The sequence below is a fragment of the Falco biarmicus genome, chromosome 3 (assembly GCF_023638135.1).
Source record: "Falco biarmicus isolate bFalBia1 chromosome 3, bFalBia1.pri, whole genome shotgun sequence".
NCBI classification, from domain to species: Eukaryota; Metazoa; Chordata; class Aves; order Falconiformes; family Falconidae; genus Falco; species Falco biarmicus.
Window position 1 is genome coordinate 63,227,318 of NC_079290.1, and position 20,428 is coordinate 63,247,745.

Below are 20,428 nucleotides of genomic sequence, written 5' to 3' on the forward strand. Positions count from 1 at the left end.
TCGCCCCGCTCCTCCCCCGGACGTGACGCCGTCGCCCTCGCCGCCGCGCGCCGGGGTCGTCACTTCCGCAAACAGGATGGCGGAGCGCTGGGCTGGGTGAGTGCCGCGCGCCGCCCGGCCGGCCGGCGACGGGGCCGCGAGGCGCGGAGCCGGCCGGGCGGCGCGGGACGCGCGAGGCGGCGGCCGGCGGGAGGTGGGCGGGGCGCGGCCCGCCGCGCGCGGGAGGCAGGCCCTGAGCCCTCGGCCTCGCGGGCGGCCGGTGGGGGGGCGGGGCCGAGGCGAGGGGGGGGGGCGGTGCGCGCGGGGGCCGCCGCGCCGCGCCACCGGCCGGCGCCAATCGCTGGGGCCGCGCCGGGGCTGCTGGGCGGGGGCGGTGGCGGTGGCGCGCGCTCTGCCCCGCTGCTGAGGCGGGCCGGGCCGCGGCGGGTGCTTGGGAAACCGCCCCGGGCAGCGGCCTGACCGCGGGGCCGGTGCCCGCCGCGGGGTCGATGCCCGCCGGCGGCGGGACGCGCTCCCTCCCGTTGCGCGGCCCCCTGTGACGCAGCTGACAGCCTTCGGGGCCCGGGCCGTTGGCGGCAGCCGCCGCTGCGGCCTGTCGCCTCTGCGCGTCCGACTCCATGGGCCGCGCGCGCAGCCCCGTCGCCGTCCCGCCGGCGCTGGGGGCTCCCCAGCTGTTCTCCCGAAGGAGCTGCCCCGGGCACCTGGCTGCCGTCGCTGTGGTGAAATTCTGAGCGTTGCTACATTTAGGCTGTAAAAGCATCTGGTAAACTGCTGGGGACAGCCGGGTGGGGATGAGGGAGGGTGCGCTGCCTCTTTGGAAGTGCCTTGGGTGCTGTACCGTGGTGGAAAAATCGTGTCCGTAAGGCATGCTTCGAGGCCATCTGTTCCGAGGAGAGCTGTTCGGCATCTCCGTATAGCGGCCTTCTTAATGAACGCGTTTTAGCCCTCATTAGGAGACCCGAGCCTGGATATGGTGGAACGTGGGTGTTTTCTGTTAGCCTGGAATAGGCCGCTGCTTTAGGAAAGGAGTTGCCAAGCTCTCCTGTCCTGTGCCTTATTAAAAAGCCTTTGCCCTGCTTCCTGATGGTGACAAGAAGGCTGTGATGTGCTGGAGACTAAATGAGCTTTGTAGCAGTGATTTGCAGTCCTTCAGGCTGCGTACGTATTTGTGAAGTGGAGATAAAAAAAAATCAGGTAGAGCTGAAGATGCCTCGTGTTAGTGAAGCTTGAGGCATAGTGGATATTCTTGGCAAACTTGAAAATCCACAACTGATAGGAAAATGTGCTCTTAAAACCACCTTGATTTTCTTGTTTTTGAGAACTTCCATTTGAAAACTTGCGTTTGAAAACATATCAGGTTAAATAATGAATTTACTAAGTCAAGGAACTCTTGTCAGCTTGTGTTTCTAAGCATAAATTGGTAGGTTACTTTTAATGGGGAGGGGGAAAGGGAGTTTATAGGCTGAAAACCAGTAACACGTTGCAGTTGAATCAATAAAGATAAATCTTTACTCTTCACATCTGAGTCTTTCTTATCTTAATTTGATCTTATTATAATGAGAGTACTTGGAAATTTTGCATATTTTATTGTGCTGTGTTTATTAAATAACTAGTCAAATTTGAAGTCTAGATGATGTTTAGGGCAAAGGCATGTTATTTTTATAATGCCACTATTAGTATTGAAAGTCAGGACTGTAACCACAAGTAAGTGAAATTGAACATTGAACATAGTTGTTTTTTGTTCCCCCCCCGCCCCCTGCAGATTTTGATTCTGATCAATGGACAAGGAGACTAACCTGTCAGAAATGGCTGATTTAACCAAGACAGAAGAACAAGAAGTAGAGAAGAGTTTGGATGAAGAAGTGGAGAAAACACCTCACACTTTAGAGGCAGATTCTGGTGTTGGTTGGGAAGGTGATAGTTCAACTTCAGGTACAGTGCACTCCACTGAAAATGAAAAAGAAGTTGTTAGTGATAATCAGGATGGCAGAGCAAAAAGGAAGAATTTAGATCCTGAAGATGAACCTCCTAAGAAAGTAAGTAGTGAGTATCGTTTATTTTGAGCTATGTTCAAATCCTTGTTTCAAAGTCTTAGCTCAAGAAAAGATTGAAAGTATTTATGGTAAACATGTGAACCAGCATGAAATGCCAATTGTCAAAGTTTGTGGCTAGCTTCCTAGCAAAATGACAGGTGCAGAAGTTATGTTGGGCTAAATGGAAGAGAAAGAGGGCTAGTAATTAGAATGTCAAGAAAACTGATCTCAGCATGTTCTTAGTCTAATGCTAAGACTTAACATTCCATCTCTATTTGGTAGCAATCTGGTAGTGTAGTGTAGGATTTACTGCTATTAGTCCAAGTCCCATATCTTGAGTTCATGTGTTTTGTATGTTGTTATCCTGTTGTGTATGTTGTTATTCCTAACCTAACTAGGTTAGGAAGAGGTTCTGCCTTAAGATGTTTGTCCTTCAATTTCCTCAACAAAGTATTATGTAATTTAGAAAACTCTACAAACTGCATCCTCTGTGATACAATTTCAGTGTGATTTGTTAGCAAAGTAAAGACTGAAAGGTTCACAGGTGTTGGTTTGTTTTTTTTAAGACTGCAAGAGTAGCAAAAAATACTTGTCCTTTTAACTGGGAGGGTGAAAAGGGTAATGTTTTATATGATGCTGTCCCTCACTGTGTATGAGCTTGCAGAATCTGATGCTAAAATCCAGTCTAATTTTGACCTTTTGGGATATTTAAGTATAGTTTGAAAATGTCTTTGACCTATTGTTTTGTTTCTCTGTTCAGAGTATTTCCAGCATGTTGATTTATGCCAAGCAATTAGGTAAAATAAAGGATGCACTTTGTTGTGATAGAAACAGTATTAACCCTTTCATCTTTTCAATAAGGTAGTTCTTCGATAAGGTTTAAGTGGACAAGAATTACATTGGTTTTGTCTAGCTTAAGGTGATTGCATTGAATGCAGCTGCCACCATTTAGATGTTATAGCTGATGGCTGTTCACAACTGTGCTTGCGGCAGTTGTGACACATTAATGGATGGCATGAATGTGTCCCCCACACTTGTCAAAGTCAGCTGTTCTAGCTTATGTCACCTTCAGTGGCCATTCAAGGAGCCATCTGTGCTTACCCTAAAAAAGCCTAGAAATGGTCAAAATATTTTTTAGTATCAGTCTGTCGAGCATGGTAATAAACAGATGAATGGGGTCATAGAGATTCCAAGCAAGTATGTCTTGTATTCATTCTGAAAGTTACCAAAATTATATGAAACACTGAAGAATTCATGTAGTGTACTGAGGTCAGTCAGACCTTTTCCCTTGAAGAACTGCTATTTGAATAGTAAGATATCGGGATTTTGACTTTTGTAGTCAGCTGTGGGGAATGCTTTTAATTACCTTGTGAATTCATACTGGCTGGGGTTTTGTGGCATGTTAGTGGGTTTTAACAGAGAATCCTTCTTTCTAGTTCATACTGTTATTTCAAACACTTCTGTACCTCACCGACTTTGTGTTGTTTCTCCATTTTCTGTTACTTTGATTTTATGTATAATTTATTTCAATTTCATGTATATAATTGAAGATTATTTTCAAAGTAAAGAAGTGTTAGGAGTGTAATATCTGGATGTAGACTGCTTCTCTGGGTCACATGGGACAGAAATCTCTTGAAGTATTTACAGTTACAGCTAAAACAGGGACATTTCTGTTGCTAACTCTTTAGCATTAAATGGGATATGTTGTCAGGTCATTACACTTATTCCTTTACCATGGTCTCTTGGCAGTGGGATCATCCACTTAGGGCTTTGTGCAACATCAGCTAGTTGGCATTTTGGTTAAACTGGCAGTTCATACACTTCTGTTAGATCTAAGCACTGAATTTCTGAAACAGGATTTTTAAAGAAGCTTAAAGTTCCTTGGGGAGGAACATCCCTCTCTTCAATCCTAGGCTTAAGGGGAATGGAACTGATTCTTTGAGAGTGGTCCAGTATTAGAGAACTGAAATTAAGTATTCTGTGAAGGAAAGATGCTGGGCATCATCTGTCAGAAATTACTTGGAACAACTGAAAAGGGGATTGACTTTTTAAGGGAGTTATCTCTGTGATAATTGAAGTACTGATATCAGTACCAGGACAGATACGGGAAATGTTTATATATACATAATAATGGTGCTCTTCATAGTATTACTTGTTTACTTTCTTAAGTCCTTAAAGTGAACACATCTTGATTAAATGAAAAAGTAACAAAAATAATTCACTGCTTGAGTCTATTCCTTCCCTTGTTTCTACAGCATGAGGTGGGCCATGGGCAAGCTGTAGCTGCACATTATAATGAACTTCAAGAAGTTGGATTGGAAAAACGTAGCCAATCTCGCATATTCTACCTCCGAAACTTTAATAACTGGACAAAGAGCGTCCTCATTGGTAAGCTTCCTTAATTGGTCACTTCAGACTTTTAACTAATTTTAAGTTTTAAAGATCAACTGACCTGAAAACTAGAAAAAGTTCATACTGGAAACTCTTCTTCTTCCTGAGATTTTTAAAGAGAAAGTTACACCTTTAAATCACGAAGAAGCAATCTGTTCTTGTTAGATTGAGCTGTTCTTGTTATTTAAATCTACCTCAAATAATTTCTTAGCCATTTTCCCAAAGCAGTTTGTCCTCAGGTCTTGATTAAGCAGTTCTGCAGGGAACTTGAAACACGTAAATATTTTCTGTATTACCCATAGTTAACAGTTTAAAAGATGAAAAACTAGAGGATGTAGTGTTTTAAGAATCAACAGCTTTTTATAAAAGGCAAAGTCTGCTGTCCACAAATCAATTCCAAAGTGCGGGTGCAAACAAAGAAAAGAATTACTGGCACAGCAGCACAGATTCATGAAGAGGGATCTGTGCCAGGACATATTGACACATTTATCTTAGCATGCTGCTTTTTATTGTGTTTTATCAGTGCAGTTAGAAGCAGTGTTTAGGTTTATATAAAGCCATTCCTGAAGCCTTTCAGTCATGATGAATCTCAGTAGTGTGGTTTACAGCAGTTGTATCAAAACTTCTTTCCTTTGTCTTACTGTGAAGAAAAGTTGCTAACATGCTGATACATGCTGATATGTTTTTCACAATATGCTAACATCAGTCAGAGCAGAAATTATGTATATTTATATGTAGGGTAAAACCACAGCAAATAAGTAGCAATGTTACTGCAAGGCCTAGGAGAGTGATTGGAAAACTATGCATTTTTGTAATGTGACTACAAAGAAGTGTTGTGGCTGATGTATTTAATTGGCTTTTACTCTTCTGCAAAAGGCTTTCTCGTACTTATAACGTCTGCCTTCATTATAAGGGTAATGAAAGGGAACTGTGGTTGTTTAGTGATGTGCAGTTTTGCCTTTGTCTGCCAGTGAAACAGTTCAGAGCTCCAGACATATTGCATGCAAAGCACATTAAGCGCAGAAAATACTAATTATCTTCTCCATAGTTTTAAAAGTTTACGGTTCCTTTTGTCATTAGTGGTTTCTAGAAAAAAGAGATTTAAGTCTGTGATGTTAAGAAGACTTATAGGTAAGGTCATTCCTGAGGTGTATTAAAATTCTCAAAATCTGGTGGTCCTTTAGGCTTCTCTGTAAAATCTAAGTGAACTACAGAGACCTGTACATGCATTCTCTTTATTTTTCTAGGTGAATTTATAGACCGAGTACGACGGAAAAAGAATGATATAACTGTTTTGGATCTAGGATGTGGCAAAGGTGGAGATCTACTGAAATGGAAAAAAGGCAGAATTAAAAAACTTGTCTGTACGGGTAAGAAGACACAACAACTTTCCAGGGAAAGTACATCAGTGTTTTGTGGGAAAGCCAAGCATGTCTCCAGTCTTATTATTTTTTCAGTAAGCCCAAGAATGTAGTGATACACCTGCCAAAAAGTCTTTGATGTCTTCAGGTTAAAGGACAAAAAACTTGATTGCCAGCATAAATATAAGAACCACTGATTTTCCATGTGATCAGCTTTCAGTTCAACTCGTGAATAAAAACTAGTATCACTGAAAAAATACACAATTGTCACAGATTGTCTTAGGCAAAATGTAGCACTGGGAAAAAGACCGACGTTTTGTATTATGTGCGTTTTCTCCCACATCTAATCTCTTGTTGTATTTTTTTAACTGTTCTAAAAGCACACAGAGAAAAGTTCCATTTAAAAAAACAAATAAACCCCACGGTGTTGTGACAAAAAATGTTCTTTGGTATTACAGTCAACTAAAGATTTTCAGACTCGGGGGAAGGAGCTGAAACTGATTAAAGAAATCTTTTGTTTAAACAGTTTGCTTAGGTGTTGGGAGGGAGATGCCATCTTCCCTTTTCCCCAAAAGTGTCCCAAGGAAAATCAGACAAAATATTACTTAACTTCAAATTTAGTTATATACTAAAATTTCATAAAATTCTTTTAGTGGGAATTATTCTGGGTGTTGTACATTTTACAGTTCTTTCTTGCCTTTTTCAGTTGGCAGTCTTCAAATGCAGTTGATTTAGTCACGAAGTTTTTACGTAAATTTATTGCATATTGTTAGTTTTAAAATTTGTGCAAACTTAGTGAAAATGTCTGAGAGGAACAGTCTTAAGAAGAAGAAACTTTAGCATGATGCAGTATAACAGCATATAGCAGAAATAATTGCGTTTCAGCATCTTGTATATTTTTAAGAAGATTAAGAGCTTTCAGTACTGTTGGAGAAACTCTGGGAACTGAATTTTACTAATGCATACTAGACACTTAATGCTGACAGCACTTAGTATCTGTCACCTAGTATCCATCACTTGTAATTTTGGAGGCTTGCTTTGTACTTTTGAGCATGGGAGCTTTCTAAAACCTTCATGTTGCAATTTTTGTATTGAAGTAAAGACTGAAAGTGGTGGAGTTATAAGCCCAAACTCTTTCTGCAAGTTAAATTCCTTTTCTGCAAATTGGCAGTAAGTGTTTGGTCTCCTCAATGTGTAATTGAAGATCAACTTTTATCCCTATCATAATGGATCTGCTGTTTTCCAGTAACCATTCAATTTTTCTTGCCTGGGGAGCATTTTAGACACTTTTTTTTAAATACTCTCTCCATATTAGATATTGCAGACATTTCTGTGCAACAGTGCAAGCAGCGATACGAAGACATGAAGGCCCGATGTCGTTATAATGAGCATATTTTTGATGCAGAATTTATACAAGCAGATAGTACTAAGGTACAGTTCCTATGCTTTCTCATATTTTTGAGATTTAACGTCCTTTTGTTAAGCAAGTACTGGAGGTGATGGTGGTGCTGTAATAGTTTGGGTGTGTATATTTTTAAGATCAGATTGTTGTACTATCAGGAGAATCAGCCGTATCAGTTACTGAAAAGATGTGTAAGACGTAAATGTATTTCGTTATTGTTTTGCAGTGTAACGTTCTTGAAGCCTGTCTTTTCCAGGTAATAAATCTGGTGCTTTCAGTTTCTTTTGCTTGACAAAGGGAAGGAAGTGACTACTTACATCTGGATTTCTGGGAGCCAGCATGGGATGTTGGAAACTATCTTGATGAATGTATTTTTATACTGGAATGAATAGGGGATGTTTTCTGATTTGATTTGTACATTTTGCTTATACCAGTATTTTTGTTCTACTGCCATTTTAATTACTGTCGTACATACCTTCAAAACTTACATGATAGAGTAGATATCTTAGACTGTCTGGAGGCAATGGTGAATACATTGCCGAAGATTTGGAGACAATTTTGTAACCAGCACTGCTTTTGCTTCCTAGAAATGCAGGCTGAGAGTGCTCTGCTGATGCAGGTTGCGGGACGGAGCCAATGTAGTTCCAGCATATCTGTTGAAAGGCTGAACCTGTTCTTCCCAGTCTTGCAGGGAGAATTGTTTGCTAGAATTATTGGTTGCCTCTTCTGAGGAATACAGCCTCATGCAGGTTCCAGGTCATCTCTTTTGGCTCAAAATTACAGTGGGAGAGAGAGTAAAGAGCCTTGGCTGGGAAAGAAAGGGATATTTTCATGTTGCTATTACAACTCAGACTTACACGCATATATATTTCCTGTTGCATGCTCTGCTCTGTCTGTCCGTGCACACAGAAGTTCATCTTCCTGACTTTGTATCTCTATCATCTATGTTGTATATAGTGCAAAATCTCATTCTCACAGCTTGTCTAATTCCACGCACCTCTGTTTCTCAGTTTCCTGTATCTTTGTCAAAAAGTGGAGGGGGAGTAATTGAACAGATAAACTTGCCATGGGTATATGAAGTGTCCATTTTTGTCTATCTGCATACAGAACGTTGACAGTATGTGGCATGAACTAGTAGAGTCTGGGAGTGAGTGGGTGGATGGGAAGTCTGGGAGAGAAGAGAAACTTGGGTAGAGCTGTTAAGCATGAAATATTTTTAAGTATGGAATGCATGTCACGGGCCTTGGGGAAAATTTGTGTGCTCCAGCGTTACTTATGGTAAGTACTAGCATTGTATAAAAGAAGCCTGATGAAGATGAGTTAGAGAACTGCTCAGTACAGGGTCAAACTGGCAAGCTTTAACCTGACAAATATCAAGGGTGCCAACTTCTTCTGAGTTACTGCTTACTTGGTCTGGGATGGGGAAGGAGTATGCTGGTACTCATGTACGTACATGTGTGAGAATACAGACAAATAAAACTTGGTGGGCAGTGCAAATTGCCATATTTAAAACAACCCATCCTCCTCTCAATTATATGTTTAATGGGTCATTTCTCATTACAGAGACTTAGTAAACTGAAAATTTGTTTTAATGCAATAATTATTGCAATTTATTGCAATAATTATTGCAATAATGCAATAATATATTTAGCTGTTTCCAGCTAAATAGTGGCCAGTTATAAACATTCAGCAGTAAAATATCTCTGGAAACTATCAGGTAACTAACTTTGGGTTCTGACCTTTCAGGTGTAGTGGTGTTAACTGATGACATGAAATGTGTCTGTGTATTCTTCTGTTCCCAGATATCGTGTAAAGTTTTTTGTGTAGCAGAGGACTTTTTTTTCCACTCTCACTTTTCGTCTTCTTGTTGAACTTCTGAAGGAATGCGAGCTGAAAGGAAAGACTTCAAAGAATTACACGTGTAGCATACTTATTGCAGGGTTTAAGTGAATCATTCTTGTTTCTGTAGCTTTTGTTACAAATTTTTTTCTTTTTAATCTATTTCAGGATCTCTTGTCTTCCAAATACAATGATTCAGATATGCGCTTTGACATTTGCAGCTGTCAATTTGTTTACCATTACTCATTTGAGACATATGAGCAGGCTGATATGATGCTTAAAAATGCTTGTGGGAACCTCTCCCCTGGAGGGTATTTCATTGGCACAACTCCAAATAGCTTTGAACTTGTGTAAGTACCTTTGTATTCTATTAGTCTTTCAAAAGTCTGTGAAGCATAGTTATGTGGTAGTCATTCTTACAGTGCTCTGATACATTTGTGCAAAAAAAAAAAGCAAATTTTTTGCAACAAGTTTGGATTCTAGTCAGGAAAATCTCACTCTTGAATGTCAAACAGGTAAATCTGTGCAGATCCTCGTCTGTTGTACCCATGGCCTTTCTGGTATTGGGTATAGATCTTCATACATAAACCCTCTGTAGTGACTTCAGTAGTGGCAAAATAGCCACAGCCTGGGGAGTAACTGTCAGGATTTTGCTGTGTTTGTTCCAGGAAGCCTGGCTTGTCCATGTACGCTGTGTCTGGGCTAACGCTTGATTTTTCTAGCTCCATTTAGTCTTTGGCATGTTGTATGGGAATGTTAAAGTGTTAAAACCTAGTATGCTGCTTCTCTTCCTTTCATTGTTTTGTTGCCTTATTAGGTAAGGGAGGTGGGAAACTACAGAGATTACTGAATGCTGTGGTACTGGGAGAAATGCTTTCAGGCCTCTTATGCATAGTTTTCTCTGCCTTTTAAATTTAAAACTGGTCGTTTACTGTTTGTTTATATCTCATTTTGTAGGAAGCGACTTGAAGCTTCAGAAACAAATTCATTTGGGAATGAGGTATACAATGTAAAATTTGAAAAGAAGGGAGAATATCCCCTGTTTGGCTGCAAGTATGATTTCCACTTAGAAGAAGTGGTTGATGTCCCTGAGTTCTTGGTTTACTTTCCATTACTGGAAGAGTAAGTTAAATTTGAGTTCATTATACAATGAAAGGTGTGAAATATAATAAGCATTTGTTTAGTTTGTGCATTATAGCATAATTCTTGCAGAAAATTATATTTTGGTTTTCTTTTTCATATGTTTCAGTCTTTTTTTGTTGTTGCTCCAAATGCAGAAGTTTCATGCATTTCCATCCACAACTGTAATCTGTCCATTGCACTCAGTTGAAGGTGCTCTGGTCAGAAGCTGGGAAGACTTAAACTAGGTCTCACAAGAATGTCTGCATCTGATATATTCAATCTGTCAGCAAACCTCTAGTGCTGTTGACTTTTTCTTCTTTGATCTTAACTTTTTTGGAGGTTTCATTCTACCTTTCTGTAGTCATTCAGCAAGCAGACTTGTGTACCCTCTTCATCATGGTGCCCCTTGTCTTCTCCAACTTTCTTTGGATGCTTGTAGGATTTTTCCTACAACTTACTTTTTTTTCCCCTCTAAATCTTCTGTGAGCATATATTTTGCTGTTACCTCTGTGTGAATTCAGATCTGCCTTTCTCAGCCTGTCTTTGGAGATGCAGACAAATGTTTCCATGTTGGGGTTTTTCCTGCTCTTCAAGCTCAGTATGGTTGTTAAACCATATTAAGCTTCCCCTTCAAACCTGTATATTTTCTCACACTTCATTTTTAGGTCTTTATGAAAAATACCAGCATCTGTCACTGACACCTGTAACTTCAGTGTTGTAGGACCAGGGTGTATACATATAATTGACATGTAATGCACTAGATCTGGTAGAAAGAGGTTCTGTAAGTATATCCATAATACCTGATGTGACAGGATGGTGATGCTGCGGGGAAAATGGTGTAGTCTGTCTGGAAGTTCAAATGGAACTTACTTCTGTGTGTTGGGAAAAAGAGACATTTTTCCTATGAAAATTTCTGTAAACTACTTGTGTAGATTGTTGTTGTCCTAATTAAAAAAAGTACAGTGTGTGGTGGTAGTGCAGGTTTTTTTCATCTGAAATGTCTTTACTAAAAGAAATGAATTCTAGAAAGAGTGTAATCCTAGTGAATACCAGAAGGTGTCACTGTGGCTTAAAATTTTTCCTTTGGAAAGAAAACTACAATAATTTTGTGGCTTCCCTAATTAAGCTTATTATTTTGACAGAATGGCAAAGAAGCACGGTATGAAATTAGTCTACAAAATGACATTTCGGGAATTCTATGAAGAAAAAATCAAGAACGAGGAGCATAAAATGCTGTTAAGGAGAATGCAGGCCTTGGAGGTAAATATGGAGTTAACTTATTTCATTTAAGTAGCATTTTACATCTTGTTAGTTATTTGTGCAATAATTGAAATTCCTGTTGTGACCATTGTGCGATTAATTAAGGCCTGCCAATAGAAGAACTAAACTCCTTTGGCTGAAAGTGCAGCTGTGGTGGGTTAACCCTGACTGGCTGGCAGACCCCCACCAACCTGCTCGCTTGTTCCCTTTTCCAAACAGGATGGAGGGAGAAAATAAGGAAAAAATATGTGTGTCAGGATAAAGATAGGGAGTATTGCTTAGCAATTACTGTTACGAACAAAACAGGCTAAACTCGGAGAAGATAAATTTATTACTGGAAAAAAAAAAGGGTAGGAAGGTGAGAAACAAAGACAACCTAGAAACACTTTTGCCCTACCCACTGCTTGTTTCTGAGCTCAACTTTACTCCCTTACGTTTGACCTTTATACCTCTTCTCCCTGCCCTACAACTCGGGGGGGGGAATGGAGGTTTGGTCAGTCCATAACACTTTGCCTCTCCTTCCTCCTCACACTTTCCCCCTCCTGCTCCAGCATGGGTCCCTTCAATGAGATACAGTCCTTTGCAAACCACTCCAGTATGCGTTCTCTCCATGTGGTACAGTCCTTCGGATGCAGACTGCTCCAGCATGGGTTGGTTCCTCACGGGGTTGCAGGACCTGCCAGGAAACCTGCTCCTGGCTGGGCTCCTCTCCATGGGCCACAGCTCTGTGCCAGGAGCTTAGTCCTGCGTGGGCTCTCCATGGGCTGCAGCTTCCTTTAGGGCATGTCCACCTGCTGCAGCACGGGGCCCTCTGTGGGCTGCAGTGTGGGTGTCAGCTCCACTGTGGTCCTCCATGGGCTGCAGCAGGACAACTTGCATTGCCATGGTCTTCTCCAGGTGCTGCCCGGGAGTCTCCTTTCTGGGGTTTGGAGCTTCCTCCCCCTCCTTCTTCTCTGGTCTTGGTGTCTGCAGGGTTGTTTCACATTTTTCCTCACTCCCCTCTCACAGCTGTTGTGCAGGTTTTGTTGAGCTTTCTTAACTATGCTTTCCCAGAGGCACTGCATTGTGGCTGAGGGGCTCAGCAGTGCACTGTGGTGGCTCTGTTGGGGTGGTGGAACTGGCTGTGTCCCACATGGGACAGCCCCAGCCCCTCCTTAGAGGCTGCCTCTGCAGCTCCCCCCCACTGCCAGCACCTAGGCACCAGCACCTAATAAAGTGATTCAATTTGGTAGATAAAATTTAAACTTTGAGGCAAGTTTTTGTTAAGTAGTAAGCAGAAACACAAGAATCCTGCCTAGTGTCACACAATGGTAACCATAATCCATTTCTCCTTCAGCAGAGAGACACTGAAAGCGCTATCTTTGTGCAAGGTATATTGATTGAAAAGACAGAAAGTAATCTTTGTAGGAATGGAAGGACAGGCTGTGTTTGTAGAAGAAAATGGTACTTAACTGTAGCTGAGCTTGTGGTTTTGCCCAATGCTTTTGCTTTCTCATACTCAGACTTTTATCCTAGATGAATTTAGCAGCTTCAGAGCAGCTTTTCAGTGCTCTCTCTGAGGCTTTGGCTTTACTTACAATTCTCTGTGCTTCCCTGCTCCCTCAAACAGTAGAACTTTTCAGCATATAACTATAAAGTCAAGTATCTGGTGACTTACTAAACAGAGTCACATGGGTGCAAGTGCACTTGATAGTCCTTGTTGACTCTGAAGGTGACAGTGTTTTTTATGGGCTCATATTGCCAGTAGCATGGTGACACAGCCTTTGACATATCAGCTTTGTCCTTAGAAAAGGGACAGTTGTCTTAAATTGGTGGCCACTTATGATGGGGACTGAATTGTTAAGTGCAGACCGTTATGAAGTAAGTGGGATCCTTAATAAGTATATATTAGTTTTGGAGAATCGGTTGTATACTTCTCTTGCAGCTTCTGTGTGTTTACTGAAGCATTTTAAGCATTCTGCTTGAAATCTTACAGTTGCTCGCTTCTTAGTATTCAGCTTAAGAGATGCTGGTTTGTTCAGTTGCTGTTGTAAAAGAGGGTATATCTAGGTAATACCCGTAATCAGCTGTACACAGAGGGTAATTTTTGTAGTTATTCTGTCTCCCCTGTTTTGGAGACGTAAAAGTTAATTTGTAAATCCTAGGTGTCAGATTTTCTGGGAAGTAGGGAATGTCAGACCTGATCCTGTAGATGCTGTAAAGGAGAGATCTAAATTTAAGGTACTCTTAATTATTACTGACCTCTGTTCTGGGCTGTCCTGTGAAAAATACTTGACTGATGTGATTAATGTATCTTACTATGCAATTAATATTTATTTTCTTGTTTTTTCTGTGTTTTCCAGCCATATTCTACATTTGGTGATTCTAGGCTTGTTTCTGATAAACCTGATGATTATGAGCACGCCAAAGAGTTCATCAAAGATGGCAAGGCAAAGTTACCATTGGTAAGTTCCTTCTTACTTTACTAGAGCAAATGGTGTCTAAAATTGAGGGTCCCGGTCTTTTAGACATGTGGTGCATTCTTCATTTCAGCTGCAATGAAATTGGTATGAATGTATCTCTGCATGTGAAAAATCATAGAGCTGCAGGGCTGAGGAATTCCTAATCAATACCCCATTCTCAAGGAATCAAATTCACTTAATGTGGTAGCTATTGAGAAATTTGTAACTATGCCAAAGGCAAGGGATATTTTGCCATCTTCCTTGGCAGCTGTTCTAACATAACTCTTTTTAATTTGGAGAGTTTTCTTAGAGTTCTGGATTTTCAGACTACCAATTTGAAGCTTCAGTTTTCTTCTTCTAATCCTCTGACAGGAGAGTTCAAAACTTTCTTCATGATACTGTATGTGTTTGAAATCTTAAATGCACTTTTTCTGTTGACTTTTTGGGTGAGGAAGATCCAGCTCCCTTCTTAGCTGACTTTATTAAAGTTCTGTAAATGCTATTTTTTAAAATATACTGTACCATCTTTATTTTAACAGAGGTCCTAGAATTAGACTAGTCCTATGTGCATAAAATTAAATCAATGTATTTTCCACCCGAGACTTTATTAAGTATGATATTCTGTTCATATTCTGAATGAAAAGAAACTATTTGCAATGATAGTAATTTTACTTTGTACAAAACTTAGTCTGCTATCCTATTGCATTATTCATTTCTCCCGTTTCGGCAGTTTGATTTATGACTTCAGAAATAGAATAATATTGAACCATCGTTAATGTAGATCATACTAGATTTTAGATCAGTGGTCCAATTAAACATGTTTTTTCTGCTTGTCTTCTAATGCACATGCTACCTTTCTGAGCTTGCAGTCTTTCTTATGTTTTTATGAAGGATTTTTTTTCTTCCGTTGTCCTAGCAGTACATGACTATGTTGGAGTTGTCTGCAGCTTTTCATTCCTTTGTATTAGTTTCAGAGTTGGGTGCATGATGGACAGGAGCCTGCACAGCTGCTGTTCCTGGGAGGCAAGCAGCAGGACAGGCAATGTCTACTGTCATTTTTCCCCAGGAACTGCTGCCGTTTGGGTCTTGCCTCTTCTGTACCCAGGCTAGCTATTCAGGGTAGCATACAGCTGTGTTTGCTTTGGTCTGTGCATTTGGAGAGTCAGGCTGGATGGAAACCTTGCAAAGGCTTAGTTTAACCTAACCATTCATGTGGAATGGTTCCTGATAAGGGATGTTGGCTCTTCCAGTCTGAACTTTAGGTCTTTTTTTGTATGTTGAGGCTCCTTGACAAGAGAGAACCAAAACTGGAGACTAGTTTGAGTAAATATTGTGGTTTTAGTAAAATCATTTGCAGTTACTGATAGATGGCATCCTATTTCATTGTCATAGATGTAGCATGAGGCTGGTCAGCTTGAAGTTTTTCCACTTGGATTTTTCTTTTTTTAATCATTAGTTTATATACCGTTCGTGTTCTGAATTCTTGAAGGTGTATTCCTTTTACTGTGTATATAAAAATCCTACATCAAGAGGGAAAATAAATTTGTTCTCTGTATTTGAAATCTAAAAATTTTAAAAATAAACCCGCTACTTTTAAGAAAAGCTTAAGAACGTGAGAATAGTCAAGTCAGACCAGAGGCATCTTTTGCTAGGTGCTTTGTAACCTGTCAGAGAAGAAAATCTGCTTGAAAAAGCCTTTTTTTCACTAGCATTTTATAAGATTAATGCTTTGGTCAGGATTGGTCAGTGGGTAACATAAGGGCTAAATCATGCCCCCATGGAAAGGGGATGGAGTGGGCAGAGCAGAAAACCAGCTTGTTGTTGCCTCACGCTTCTTAATTGGTAGGGTAAATGGTCGCAGCTTTATACTTGTGCACTGGCCCAGCTGTCATCCAAAGGCTGAACTAGGGGTAGATTTCCTAGGCCGTGAGGCACTTTTTTTTCACAGCGTGAGCTGGGTTGGCAAGTAGAATTTTTGTGGGCTGCAGGGTGGTGTCACGTGGAGGCAGGTAGTAGTATTCTTCCTGGGGATGGTGACAGCACTGCGGTATAGGGCCTGGTCTTGACTTCCACAAGTCTTGGGCATCTTGGGCTGGGCAGCGGCTTGAGCCAGGTCAAGTCACACTGATGTGTGGTAATGGGCCCAGTGTGCTCTGCATTGCAGAGGAGTCCAGCCCAACAGACTGTTGGCCTGTTCTCTTACACTTGTGTAGTTTAGGTGTGTTCCATTTGCTACCATCATAGTTATTGGAGTTATAATTATTTGTGGTCTACAGGAATGCTGCTCTTGACCCTGAATAGCCAGCTCGTGTGGGTGGTTAGATGTTGGTCTGTGAAAGATTAATTATCCTGAGTTAAATTGGTGTTTTATTGTTTCCTCACTTCTTGTTGAAACCGTGTTTTTGGGTTTTTTTTGTCCCCTTCTAGGGAACCTTGAGTAAATCTGAATGGGAAGCAACAAGTAAGTACTGTTTTGAAAACTCAGTATTGACTGAATCACTGCTATGGAAAGTGTGTAAAATAGCCTGTTCGTTATGGAAGAAAATCCACATTTTAAATATAACAAGATTTTATTATTTGTGTCATTCAGATGCCTATGTATAGGTTTTGTAGTGCACACATCTCAAGAAATTGGGAGGGAAATGCATAAAATGGCTTGAAATTTTGCTTTATGTAGCTTCTGGCGCGCAAACTTTTGGGCTAAAATAGTTTGGGAAAGCCTTACTTAAGATGTATGAAGAGAGGATGCCCAATGTTAAAGGATTACTTAGCTAGTGTTAGAGGATTAAATACTACACTTCTGTTTGGTACACTTGGATATCATACTGTTATCAGTCAATTGGAAAACAAACTCCACTTGGGACATACATTAATCAGAAATAATACAAATCTGTTTTGGGAAGACAGGGATGAAGCTTTACTCTTTGCCTATAGTGATATATTTCAGGAAGAAGCAATTAAAGCATTGATGGTGAAGAGGTGTTTGAATGTTTTACAAAGAGAGGAGAATAAATTCAGTGCCTTGCACACTGAAAAGGATACACTGTTGTTAAATATGTTCTGAAATGTTGTGAGCATGTGCCATGGAAAACTTTTACCATCTTTCTTTTCCAACGTTGAGTTTAATAAAATTCAGATACAAGGCACTGAGAATTCTAGGCGTAAAAATTCCTGGAGAGATAGTTACTTAATTCTGTGTAACTGCAGCCAACCACCCATTTTCAGTTTTGCAGACCAGTGTACTGGTTGCATTAGTGGTCTAAAAACAAATGAAAAATGCTGTTCAATTAATGAATAAAAACATCTTTAGTTAAGCTGTTTGCTTTCTTAAATTATTACCTAATTTTTAAGGGTATGAATCATAAAGCAGACATTAATTCCAGCAATGTAGAAGTATTATGTAAACTGTTGATCTAACTGAGGGGGTTTTTATACCTTTAAAAGTTCAGTGATGACTGTGCAAAGTAGTCTGTTTCTAGTAGTTCAGAGAGATACGGAGTACGGAGCAGTTAGGGTAGAAGTACAGCTTGCTTGTTACATGGAACTTCATTTTATTGCTGAGGAATGTATGATAGGCTTGTCTTGAAAGATTTGCAATGTAGCTATGGCACATCACCCGTTAAGATAAAAGTTGAGTTCAAGTGGAAAATCATAAATGTTTAATTAGACTCATGGTCTCAAGAAAGTGGTTTAACTTACCTGTCTGGTATGAAGTATAAGAACATCTGGCACAGGTGGCATTGATTACGTGCCAAATAAGAGTTTCCCAAGGGTGATGGTGTGGACTGTATGCATATCCATTTTTAGAATCGTACTGTTTTGGAGTTGAGAAAATGCCATAATTTCTTCTTTGTCTGTGATAATTTTAAGAGCAAAATTAATAACTTTGTACCATGAGTTTATTAACTTTTTAATTAAAAATGAAGTTGATAATTTTGCCCTTGATTGTCCATTACTGCATGTGTGAAGGAATCTGTAAACTTTGTTGTATATGACTTTTTATGCACCAGTAGATGTTCATTATGTGTAGAATGGATGGCAGAGTAATTTGTGAATTCCATTCACCTTTCAGTAATACTGTTAACTGAAGTTAGTGTTGCATATCAGCAACCATATCAGCAATATTTAAGATACTTTGCTTTTGTGCATTGTTAGCTCCATTGTGGAAACACGTCTAAAACCATGCTGGAATTGAATACTAGATTCACTCATTGGGAAACCGTAGCATTTCTTATGATTTCAGTAATCGGCTAACAGGTTGTTTGGGCAGAATATCAACCTGTTTACCTTTTGAAAACTTAATTGAGTCAGAGGAAGCTGAAACTTTGAATGCTCTAATTTTATTTTTTAGGTATTTACTTGGTGTTTGCATTTGAGAAGCAACTGTGAAACTTAACGGATTAAATTCTTCACTTCTGGATGCAGCAAGAAGAGATCATATCCATGTGCAAGTTGGAATGGTCAGAAATCCATTGTGGCAACTATTTTTTTATTTTTTATTTTTTAATTATCAGAAGTGTGCGGGACACTACCAAAAACTAGAGCAAGCTCATGATTCTGAGTTACATTGCCTGTCTGTGACAGATGGACTTGTGTGTGTATATATAAGAAAGATTCTGAACCAGTCTTTTTAAGCATTTGTAAGCAATCTGCATGCTCTCAAAACTCATGGTTGGAACTTGACACAACTTTGTTAGAAACAAATGCTTTGTTAGTAGAAGTATGTTTGTGATTACAAGCCTGACCCTGCACTTTCTGAAATTGATGGAAATATGACTGTTGACTTTGATGGTGCAGTATGAGGGCCTAAATATTGTACTCGGTTAACTAATTCATAATGAGATATATTCAGACATATAGGGTATGTCTACATTGCATGCAGAGCTAAGTGGCAAATAATACCTGAGTCAGTTTGAGTACCTTTGTGCTGTGCTCAAGCCTGCAGTGTAAATCTACCTTAATGGTATTCCAGGTGTAGTTTACATGGTGAAGTCCCATGATGTTCTTGTTTTTCATGCTTGCTAATATGTAGTGTCACTTTATGGTGCTTTCAAGATTAAACGAGTTTGTTCTGTACAAAACTGCTCTGAAAAAACTGAATTTCTAAAGTTTTAAATCTCTACATTGTTTTTCCAAATAAGACTGTAGTAATCAATAATAGCTGGAACAGGAACTTAGATTGCTGAGTGTTTTCTACTTTATTAAAGACTCTCCTGACTTTTTGGTAGTTTAAATGTCTCCTGAAACTTACTAGACAGATCTTAGGCTATGTTTCTTACTTGTTTCATAAAATTCCAAATAGGCTCAGCAGAAGGATGAACTGTTGGTGGTAATGGGGACCTCACTACAGTCCTTAAGGCATTAGGAACGTGGCCATGTACTGGATCATGAACCAAAAGGGGAGCCTGTATAACATCTAGGGATACCAGAAGTTCACTCGCGAACTGTGGGAGGGCTGTGACTGTGTGTATATACCCTGGTACATGTGGATAACAGTCCCCAAATTAGAGACAAATGTTTTGTTTGGGAGTGTAATCTAATGACACTAATAGGCAAAACAGTGCCTACCTACCATCTTAACTGCCCATCAGTCCCTTGGAGCTCGCTTAGGGATTTCTGACATGGTGTTTGCTCTGCTTTCCACATGATGGTAGCCACCCACTACTGAGAGGGTGTGAATACTTCATGTTTTTTCTCTCCCTTCTTGGGCTAACAGTAACTGGCGGCTGCTGGTGGCTGGTATAGTTTACGTAGAGATGATATGATGAAATGTTGATGGTACATGAGCATTATGAAAAATTACAATAGATCTGGAAAGAACACTTCTGTTACAGAGTTAAGCATTCAAAGTATTGAGTTAGTAGTTGAATTGCCTTCCCCCTATAATTAGGTCATACTCTTTCCTCCATGACTCCTGATTTTTAGTTTTATTTTATTGTATAGAACACCTGTAGCCTTTGCCAAAGCAGTAAAATGACAGTCAGTTCTGCTGCTGTATTTAAGAAAACAAAACTTTCTTGTCTGCTAGAATTAGTACTTGTGAAAGTAGCTGAAAAATGCCAACAGTTTAGAAGTGCTGAAATGTTTCATTTAAATTTGTGTGCATCAAAACTAGTTTTGTTAGTTTTCTTGTGTCAAATTTCATTTGAAAGTACATTGTTATGCTATTTTTGGAAGAAATCAGAATAATAAAAGGAGGGGAAATACAGTGGAGTGTCTTTCCTCTTTTAAGCAAATCTCAACATTTCAAAGAATCGCATAATGATTGTGGTTGGAAGTGACCTCTGGAGATCATCTGATCCAACCCCGTGCTCAAGCAGGTTCACATAGAGCTGGTGGCCCAGGACCGCGTCCAGAAGGCTTTTGAAATCCCCAAGGATGGAGATTTTCACAGCCACCCTGGGCAACCCACTGCCCTGGTTTTGGCTGGGATAGAGTTAATTTTCTTAGTAGTTGGTACAATGCTGTGTTTTGGATTTGGTGTGAGGATAATGTTGATAACACACTGATGCTTTAGTTGTTGCTAAGTAGCGCTTACTCTAAATGAAGGATTTTTAAGTTTCCCATGCTAGTGAGGAG

At 40.1% G+C, this 20,428-nt stretch overlaps 1 protein-coding gene across 2 annotated transcripts; it reads left to right on the forward strand.

Moving 5' to 3' along the window:
• On the forward strand, positions 1-20,057 carry RNMT (RNA guanine-7 methyltransferase). Of its 2 annotated transcripts, none has more exons than XM_056330716.1 (11): positions 1-96; positions 1,763-2,036; positions 4,289-4,421; positions 5,672-5,794; positions 7,101-7,216; positions 9,195-9,376; positions 9,984-10,148; positions 11,291-11,408; positions 13,751-13,852; positions 16,277-16,310; positions 18,201-20,057. In XM_056330716.1, exons 2-11 carry the CDS (start codon positions 1,779-1,781, stop codon positions 18,236-18,238), a joined length of 1,269 nt encoding a protein of 422 aa, XP_056186691.1. In that variant the 5' UTR covers positions 1-96; positions 1,763-1,778; the 3' UTR covers positions 18,239-20,057. The 2 variants fall into 2 exon arrangements, with proteins under 2 accessions (XP_056186691.1, XP_056186692.1); XM_056330717.1 differs by lacking the exon at positions 1-96 and adding an exon at positions 381-763.
• The last annotated feature ends 371 nt before the right edge of the window (positions 20,058-20,428 follow it).